General features: G+C 32.5%; 1 protein-coding gene across 1 annotated transcript; it reads left to right on the forward strand.

Moving 5' to 3' along the window:
- The first annotated feature begins 461 nt into the window (after positions 1-461).
- LOC132303093 (F-box/kelch-repeat protein At1g23390) lies at positions 462-1908 on the forward strand. The gene has a single exon (XM_059800182.1). It carries the CDS (start codon positions 509-511, stop codon positions 1658-1660), a length of 1152 nt encoding a protein of 383 aa, XP_059656165.1. The 5' UTR covers positions 462-508; the 3' UTR covers positions 1661-1908.
- Positions 1909-10778: the final 8870 nt, after the last annotated feature.

Consider the following 10778-nt stretch of genomic DNA (forward strand, 5'->3'; position numbering starts at 1 on the left):
ACCAACTTTGACAATTTTGTTTTGTTTCATTTTTTTTTTTCTAAAAACAAAAAACTAACCATTTTTAAAATATATGGAGACTGTATATTACCAATATTTTTTAAATAATAATTAGAGTCTGAAAGTAGAACCGTCATTATTTATGAGACAATTTCTAATTATAAAAAATTAGTTTAATTTGATCAAATATGGGACTCCCTTTCACACTAGAGTGACTAGATGGTGTGTCTCGAAACAGTGTCGCTGGACACATACATTGTATCTTCTACAGGATTCAGATTCCACACTATACAGTACTACTAGGCATTACTAAGTTGCCATGTTATAAATTAAATTTTAAAAATTAATCGTAGAAACTATTTGTTTATAGTAAAAAAATAATTGAATGCAATTATAACAATTAATAAGCCAACATGGTCACGTGAATCATAACTACCGACACTAGCTATATAAATAGCCAACATTTCTCCACAAAGCCTCCACAGAGAAACCAAAAGATATTCTAAAAATGGCGAGTGTCACTCAGAAAGTTGTTGCAGACGAAGAAGAAGCAAAACAAACCCCCATTCATGGCGACATCTTGGAGAAGATACTCTCGCACGTGCCGCTCCTCGACCTCGTGCCGGCTTCGCACGTGTCCAGGGCATGGAACCACGCGGTCTCGTCTTCCCTCCGCAACTTCATCATGCTCAAGCCGTGGCTCGTCGTCCACACGCAGAGCACGCGCTCGCCTTATTTGACCACCGCGCACGCGTACGACCCTCGCTCGCACGTGTGGATCGAGTTCCGGCAGCCGCCGATCAAGTACGTGTCGACGCTCCGGTCATCGCACTCAAATCTCCTCTACATGCTCTCCCCCTCGAAACTGTCGTTCTCGTTCGATCCGCTCCACCTGACCTGGCACCACGCCGACGCTCCTTTCGTGTGGCGGACGGACCCCATCGTGGCGGTAGTCGGCCGCCGCGTCATAGTCGCCGGCGGCAGCTGCGACTTCGAGGACGATCCGCTCGCCGTCGAGATCTATGATATCGAGTCACGCGAGTGGGACACGTGCCAGTCGATGCCGGCGGTTCTCAAAGACTCCGCCGCGTCGACGTGGCTGTCGATCGCCGCAAACGATCGGAATTTGTTCGTAACAGAGAAATATTCCGGTATGACGCACACTTACGATCCGGAGACGAAGACCTGGTGCGGACCGTACGATCTCCGTCCCGAGCCGTGCATTTTCTACTCCGTCATTGCTTTTTCCGACGACCGTCTGATTCTCATCGGACTGATCGGAGACGGAGACAGCCTCGGAGTGAAACTGTGGGAAGTGGATTCCGATACCTTCAACTGCAAAGAAATTGGAGAGATGCCATTGTGTCTGATTGAGAAACTAAAGATGGAAATTTTTCAAGTTTCGTCGATTGGGGTTTGTTTGGCGGGAAATATAGCGTATATATACAATCCATCGGAGGTGGAGGAGATAGTGATGTGCGAGCTCGTGGCCGGTGGTTGTAGGTGGCGGAGTGTACGGAATGTGGTGGCGAGTGATCGGAATTGGATGGAGAGGTTCGTGTTTACGTGCTCGGATGTAGGTATTGATGATGTGAACAGGGCATTGAGGTCTGAGAATCTGAGATTTGCGATGAAGACGAGTTGTGGTGGTGAGTCGTGAGTGAGTTGACGCGGCTGATCTAAAGGACGCCGCGACTCGAGCTTTTTTTAAGGAATTAGGATGCACTAAAGAATTTGATGGCTGGGGTCTGGGGAATTTTTTGATTTTGGTACACTGCTAGTAGGTGAAAATGTGTGTGATTTTAACACATCGTACCTTTGTTTTTTTTGTGTTTTTTTTTACTTAGACACAATGTACCCGTTATTTTTATTTTTTTGTCCTTTAATTTTTTCTCTTTTACTTGAACACATTGTACCCTCTCTTTTTTTTTCTTTTTTCGTTTTTTTTTTTCCATTTTACACATTGTACTCTGTTTTTTTTTGGCATCAGTTCTATTAGAAGTTAATATCATGTCATTTTACCTATCCAAAAAAAAAAAAAAGTTAATGTCATTTCATTTATTATTTTTTTTTTTTCATAATTGGTTGTAAAATAATATATATATATATATATATTTACAGGTGCACAGAAGGCATACCTCAGATGATGAAAAGGAAACAATAAACAATAATCTAAAGAAAAAATCCCATGTCCAAAACAGAAGAGCAAAATCAAAACCTCTACTAGAGCAGGTCTTGAATGTTGATGCCATGAACATCCACCACTTCACAAAGCAGCCATAAACAATGTTTAACCAAGCCTTTTTTTGGCTGTTTCTCAAACCACCGAACCAGGTCCCAAAAATCCCTTAAACCTGAAAACTGATATCTGTCCCGGACCATTACATCTCCAATCCAGTTCCATACTTCTTTTGCAAACTGGCTCAAGAAACAAATGATCCCGAGTATCCCTAATATTTCATTTATTATTAGGTATTACTAATTATATGTTAGTCACATAAATAAAAATATATCTATTTCAGAAGTCATTAACACTACGTGTTAGTATTTAATTAGTAAATGAACTATAGTGATATCAATTATTATTTTTCTCCATTGGCAAGAGATTTATGCATCCATTTTGAACCCTCATTATCTACTTTTGGAAAATAGAGGGGATACTATTAAGTTACAATGACATTAGTCAAGTGATATTTTAGTATATCCATATTTTTGAGTCATTAAGAAAGAGGTTAGGATCTTAAAAACAATCATTATGTAACACGGCAGTGAAACCTACCAATCCGAGATATATGTCATTGTTACGTACATTCAATAAAAATGCACCATATTAATTTGTTGAGAGGCTATTTTTACAAGTGGGCCGAATATATTTCATTGAATGGTGATTTTCATTCGAGCCATACCCAATATCTTCTTCACCAACCCTCGATTGGACTTAAGAGAAGATAAGTGTTTAATGTTAGGTGTCCATTGATTTCAACACTATAAGTTAGATTAAACTAAGGTCACATTGGATAATGACACTTTGAAGTGTGAAGGGGGTGGGGAGCAGAAAATGGACTTGGATATTGACATTTGTATTGGTATTATTTTTTAAAAAAATTGAATGTCTTAAATATTAGGCGGAAGCCCGAAAGTGTGAACTTTTTAAAAAAACATAGTTGTGAAACATAAAAATAAAATTTTCTTAAAAGTTCAAACAAATGCGTACATAATTACAATATTGCTCCTAGCTTCTAAGATCAAGATTCAAAATCACAAAATGTGTGTGATTTTAACACATTGTACTATTTTTTTTTTTTTTTTTATCTTCTTCAAACGCATTGTACCTTTCTTTAAACACATTGTACCCTTTTTCTTTTTTTCCTTTCCTTCCTTTAACACATTGTGTTTAAGGAAAGGTACTATTACGTGTAAGTATTTAGTTAGTAAGCCATACTATTTAAAGTTTGAAATATACGAAAAATACCACTAGACTACAATGATGGTTAAGTTATACCATATTATATCAGTATTTCTAGACCTTAATGTTTTTTTCTATGTCACACATAAAAAATTAAAAAAATTAAAAAAAAAAGGTCCGAATCTTAAAAACAATCATTTTATGCAATACAGTAATGAGACTCACCAACCAACCTGAGTAGGTATATGTCATTGGTATATTTATCCAACAAAAATGCACTACATTGTTCAATTTTAAATGTTAGTTCTCCATTCATTTCAACACTATAACTTAAATTAAACTAAGGTTGTGTAACTATGTTTGGCTCTATGGAATTGGAGCATCGAAATTAAAATTAATGGAGTTAAAGTACTTTTTGGTTCAATCTTGTGAATTGCTTTTCTCTAATTTCATCTATTCCAATTCTAATCCCAAAGTTTCAATTTTATGTAGTTGATTGGATAATGACATTTAGGAGTTTGGAGGGTTGGACAATTGGACACCTAGAAAATTGGGTTAAAGCCCAAAAGTGTGAACAATAACAAAAAAAAATTTTCTTTTCGAAAGTTCAAACAAACACATGCATACGTGTACAATATTGATTTTAGCAGGACTTGAACACTCCACCTTTCTCACAGCTTATACTATCATGACTAATGTTTAATGATCAAGATGGAGTTTTTTGCTAAGCAATATCATTGATTGCTTTAGGCGTAGCAATGATACAATAGAGGTGTATAGTGTATAAAATGAATCAGTTTATGGGCCAATGGGAAGAAATTGGCTTTATAAATTAATTATAGCTATCGTGTTTTATTAGTATGGGCTGATCCATGGGCTGAGTAGATATAGTGGGCTCTAGCTTTTAGGATGGGCCACTTCTGCACAACATCTTATTTTTTAAAAAGATATTATCTGGGCCTTATAGCCCAGGCTGAGTTCTCATTCCGTTGGGCCTGTTATTTTACGGGCCATGAAATTTTTTTTCTTTATTTACCCCAAAGAAATGAAAAGTTTTTGCCTTCAAACATAAACATAGTAAATTTGATGGTAACAGGACTTACAAATGATCTTGAACCAAAATCTCCTTCAATAACTGAAATTTAAATCTTAAACTTAGAGTTAATTTGCTCCGTTTGTTTCGACCTAAAATATATATTTTATGATTTATTTTTCAATATTTAACAAATGTGTACGTCGAGATTAAGATAGAAGTTTATCAGGTTGGCCATGTAAAATAACTTGCGGCACATTTTGTGTGCCAGCTACCGATTGTAAACATCACAACTAGGAGTGATGGGTCGGTTTCGGGCACTAATGTACAATAATTTTTTATTTATATACAATTATATATACTTGTAATTTTTTTTAAATCCTAAAATTGCTTTCACTAAGTTTTGGCAAAATTCCTTACTTGCATACCTGCCCCATTTGATTTTCGCCCCCAAATTGACGTTCTCCAACTCTCTTGTATTTTATCACGCTGTGTCTCCATCCATTGTCTGTCTCTCAAATTCGTTTGTGAAGATAGATTAGTTTTACCAAGAATCATAATTTTTACTATCCTCGTCTTTGTTTTCATCTCTCGAATATTCTTTATGTATATATTTATGTATTTGTTGTATTAAAGAAATTCATAAATTTTTAATCAAGTTGTAATTTACTCTATAGAAATACCAAGAAATATTAAAGTTCTTATTTGACTGTTACGATAGTTTAAAACTTTTTAAATTTATTATTGTTCAAGGGGGTTCTCTCTCAAATAATTTTTTTATCTCGCCGTTATAGTCTGTTTGATGACTGCTTTTATAGTTGTGTTTTTGTTATCAAATCAATAAAGATAAAAATAAGTAATAAAATTAGGTTTATTATGTTTTAGAAAGACCTTTATCAGCTTTATGAAAATGTTCAAATCTAAAAAGTAGGGATAATTTCATTTACCTCAGTTATGCGTAATTACAAGTGATACTTTTTATGTTTCAAAACTGATACTGCCCTCCCTCCAAACTTCCAAACTAATCAGCATTTTATTCCGGTTATTGACCATGTGAAATGACTAAAACACCCTCTAATATTTTATTTCATTTACACTAGATTTGAACGGTTGTTTTAGTCAATTTTGTGTACTCTGAGGAGGGATTAGAAAGACAAAGTGGAGAGAGAGGACAGTTGTTCTAGTCAATTTTGTGTATTATGAGGGGGCACAAGGATGGTGAAGAAAGTTAGAGAGAGAAAGAGGAGAGAGAGGGGTTTGGCAGCAGCTGGAGTTAAGTTAGAGAGGGAAAGAGGAGAGAGAGGGGTTTGGTAGCAGGGAGTTGAGCCCATCTGGGGATTTGGATTCTGTTCAAACCATGACCGGCTTTTTGAAAGGAATTGAAAGGGGTTTTTTTGGTTTTTTTTTGTGGAGGGTTTGTTTAGATTTTTTTTGTGGTTTGTGTATTTTTAGGATTTGTTTTTAGTGTTGTAAATATAAATATAAATATAAATTTGCAGAGGATGCAATTAGTGATTTTAGAAGTGAATCCACTGGTTTGATCAATGGAATGGGGTATTTGTCTTCATTGCTATAGATTCACAGGGAGAGAAAAAATATAGCTAACATAGCTTTTGGAATGGAAAGGTCATGGAGATGAACAACAACAACAAATTCCAATAGAGTAATATAATTTTAGAAAGAGAAAGTGATAGAATTGTAGAGAGAGAAATAGTTTGAACCAGAAATAGAAAGTTCAAACCAAAAATGAAGAAGAACAATTAACAGAAACCTAAGCAATAGATTGAGAAATAAAACTCAATCATCAAACTAATGGAAGGATTTGGATGGGTTCTAATTCAGTTAACCCTTAAGAAACGGGTCTTGATCCATTTTCCAGTTATTAGGTTCTTACACAGAAATTTTAAGAGAGAATGTTTAGAGAGAGAAAGTATATATGTAGTATTCTGTAGAGAAGGATGAGTGCAAAGAGGGAGAGTGAGGAAGCAGTGTTGTGGGCAGCCGTTGAAGGGCAGAGAAGAGATGCAAAGCAAAGAAGAGATACTGGCCTGTCTTTTTGTTGGAGGTACATAGGTTATTTTAAAATAAAAGTAAGGATAGAAATGTCTTGAAACTACGCTAAGGGCAAATATGGTATTTCAAGTTAAAAAATAGCTGATATCTTCAAAAAAAAAAAAAAAAAAAAAAAAAAAAATTATAATTGACCGGCATTGACTTTCAACGGAAGGAAAGGATAAAGTGTTACATTGGAGTGGACTTTGAGGGAGGACGATGTAATTTTTGAAATATAAAAGATACCGCCTGCAATTATGCCTAACATCAGGAAAGTAAGTGAAATTATTTCAATAAGAAAAAAGAAAACTTATACTTTCCTCTAATAAAACAAGTGTAGTAAGATTATATATATATATATATAAAACAATGTATAAAAATACCATTATTTTTTATGATCTCCTATATACATATATAAGCTTTAAAAATCATACAAAAAATTTAACTACTAGTTTTAATTCAAAATAAATCACATTGAAGAAAGATTTGTAGTGTTTTATAGTAAAGAAATCAGAGACATCACTGTTAGTTAAAACATCATCGTCTCCCACCTTACACTTGTACAGAATTAGCTAAACAAAATCTATCAACAAAGTAACATAAAACATATAATAATGGAATTTGTATGTGTTTTGGGTCCCACATTACGATCATGCCTAAAATGGGGCCCATAAACCCCACACCTACCAATGTTTCAAAATCATGGGCACGGCAGAGAAGAGAATCATCCTTCAACTTAAAAGAAAGAATAAAGAAAAAAAGAGCAAAACAGCAGATATCTGTAAACATCAGTGGTGATGTTGTAGTTGTTGCATTTTTAACCGTTGGATCATTGGACAATTCACTTTGGTTTTGATGGTATGATTTTTTTATTTCTTTTTCTCATGATTAAGCCCTGTTTGAATGCTTTTATTTATGCTGTTTTTATTTTTAACTGTTATAATGTCGATTTTAGTAACAAAAATATATTTAGTGTAGTCTTGTTTTATTTTAAGTAGTGCTAAAATGTTTCTTGAATCATAATTCAAAATCAATATACTAAAAAGTTTTTTTTTATTTATTTTTATTTTGACAACTGTTCGTAACTCAAAATCAAAACAGTAACACAATACGGGTCAAAAACAAAACGCCCAAAACATCTTTCCCGAACGTACTTTCTATTTTTTCCCAAAACACTCCCACAGCTAAAACACTATTTCTATTTTAGTCAAAAACAAAATGCTTAAAACAAAGTACATGTCAAACCGACCCGAGTTTGCTCCCTTAACAATCATATACAATTTAGTTTTTTTTATAAAAAAACTATGACACGTCTGTCAATTTTTATATATGAAAGTTGATAAAATGTGTTAAAAAATAAATAAATAAAATAAAATAAAATTACAACACACTAAGGATATTAAGAGCTCGATCGTATAATACAGCTGTAATTAACAATTTATTCTAAAGTTCAAACTTAAAAGGTGGGTGTAACCAAAGTTCAAACTTTTCACATCACCACTATTGAAAATTGTGTTTTTTTTTTCATCTTTTTTTTTTTCATCTTTTTTCCCTCAACTTTATGTAAGAAAAAGTTTCAAAAGCTATCATCTCATCATGTTAGGTTGCATGATATTTGTCCTTCAATATATATATATATATATATGTGTGCATAAAAATGTTAGAAAATAATGGTGTTAGTCCAATCATCAATCGACACATAGTGAAGGAGTACAAAGATTTGATTCAACTTTTCTCATCTCACATTGATCTGGATGTTAACTTGGGCCCACAAACTACTGTATTTGATAACTTTTTACATTATGGTTGATGTAAGTGCATGCGTCAAAGATCTTGTCTCGAGAAAATAATAGAGAGAGAGAGAGTCCTAAAAAGTTTGTTTTGGTCACCAAACTTTAAGTTGCTTGAAATTGGGTATACTTTGAACTGAAAAGTTCAAATGTAGTTGTTGGTTCTTGAGTGAGAATAATAATAATGGAATGTAAACTCCACTACTCAAATCACTCCAATTGATTTGTCTTAGTCAATTTCTCCTTTTTATTTTTTTGACTTTAGTAATACAAAAAATTTTGGAATCTCAATTATTTTTGCCTTTGTGACACTATATACTCCTTTGTTCAATACTATTTGTTCATATTTATCCGAGATTAATGGTAAATATTTTTATTTTAGGATCTTCCATTTAAAAAGTCAAAACAAAATAATGCTATTTTTTTTTTATCATTATCCTTTAATTTTCAAAAAATCCTTCAACTTAGTAATATATCTATTAAAATATAAAAGGACAAGCTGCTAATTTTGAAAGGGTAATGTATTAATTACATGTCTCTTTAAAAATTTATAATTTTCACAGATAGATAATTAATAAGGGACGGAATGAGTTAACTACAAACTATCAGATTGAGAAAATAATCTCACAAGAATGTATTAATAAAATACAAAGTTTTATGATTTGAGGGTTTTCATTGAATTAATCCGTCAAGTGTCAAATAGACCAAGACCATCTCATAATTTCTCCTATATTAAGAGCTTAATGGGTTACATAAATTTCTTTATTTACAAATTTACCTATGATTTTTGTGAAAATATAAAAAATGCTCTCACTCAATTTTTAATATTATTCAAGCCTATAAAAAGAATTTACCAAGAAAAATAAATAAAAAATCGATAATTACGATATTCAAAAGTTTTTTTTGTTTTTTTAATTGTGTTAATCAAAATTCAACCCATTCATAAGTCACTTTGAATTTTGAATGGATGCTAAAACTTTCACACTACCTCCATCCAATAATTCAAAGCATAATTAATATTGAAGGGTTGTAGAATAACTTTTTCCTTATTCGTAAACTTTTTATTTGTGGGTGCCAAAAAAAAAAAAAAAACTTTTATTTGTGGAACATCCCAAAATCTTAAAAACTTGAGGGGTTAATATGATATTAAGCCTACTGTTCAAATCCCAAAACGACCAAAATACCCTTGGATATGGGATTGTGTGGTCTCGACTTTCGAGCATATTAATTGGAATTTCCGATGAAAATCAAAGAGTAAGTTTGGGAATTAGCATAAAGAAGAACACAGCGGAAATAGTAGACTGGAGAATATACAGCTTTACCAAAGCGACAAAAATACCCTCCAGTTTATGTTTTCTAGGTTTTTAGCACATTAAAGCAGTCTAAATTAAACCAATAGAAATATATTATACACACATATAACCACACCATATAAAATAGAGCAATTATACCATGAACGCACTTTCACGATAAGGCCGTGCTCTCATCTGTCTAATTGATCAGAGAATCCGAAAGTCTGACAAATCTAGCCATGATGATATTATCCTGACTCACGTAAAAAAATATATATATATATAATAATAAATAAATAATTAAAGTGTCGAGCACCCAGACTATTTATCATTATTTAATAGAATTATCACACAATCATTTTAACACATACGTTGAAATTAATTATATCATATCTAAGAGCACTCTCATTGTAGTATTTTCGTAGTGAATGTATTTAATATTGGTGAGGCTTAAAATAAATTAGGAGAGCATGCTTTGATAATAAGCCTCTACCTAAAGATTAGTGGGAACTTTTTTTTTATTTAATTAAGTATAGATGTTACGCCCAACAAAAATAATAATAATAATAAAATAAATTAGGTGTTTTCAATGATGTAGTTTGATTAATATATATATATGTGGTGTAGGAATTAAAATGACATGGTTTAAATTAGTTTATTTGTGAGATTCGTACAAATCTTGCTAAGCTCATTTTAGAATCAAATATGATCAACATACTTGTCATACATGCAAGGTAAAATCCCCTTGATCATATTTCTTCAGCTGGCATACGTGACATATATGAGAAGCAATTATTCGACAAAGGACTTGGCAAAATTTTCATATATATAATATATATATATATATATTTATTAAGTTAATTATTTGTTATTACCGACAATACTAATCAGTAAGGCATGCATGAAATCATTGAAATGATTGGAGTATGTTATATTAGACTCATGTTTAATTAACTAATTATTAAATTACACGTATCAATTAAATCGGAAGTGTATTTTATGAGAATTACAAATACGAATAATGTGCATATAGAACATTTTTTACATTCAATGATTACTGTGAAAAATACTTGTTAAGAGTAACAAAATTTGACACTACCTATCAGTACGATTCAAGAATGACATGAGATAAGTGAATTTAAATTGATTTAAAAATGAGTTCGGCTAATAAACACGTAAAATACTTATAAACTTTATTCATTAAT

The sequence above is a fragment of the Cornus florida genome, unplaced genomic scaffold (assembly GCF_030987335.1).
Source record: "Cornus florida cultivar Cherokee Brave unplaced genomic scaffold, ASM3098733v1 CherokeeBrave_3.0.0_Hap2_Chr04, whole genome shotgun sequence".
NCBI classification, from domain to species: domain Eukaryota; kingdom Viridiplantae; phylum Streptophyta; class Magnoliopsida; order Cornales; family Cornaceae; genus Cornus; species Cornus florida.

What these genes read in the sequence shown, in the direction of transcription:
- LOC132303093 (XM_059800182.1), top strand. Translation starts at nt 509, where the DNA reads ATGGCGAGTGTCACTCAGAAAGTTGTTGCAGACGAAGAAGAAGCAAAA.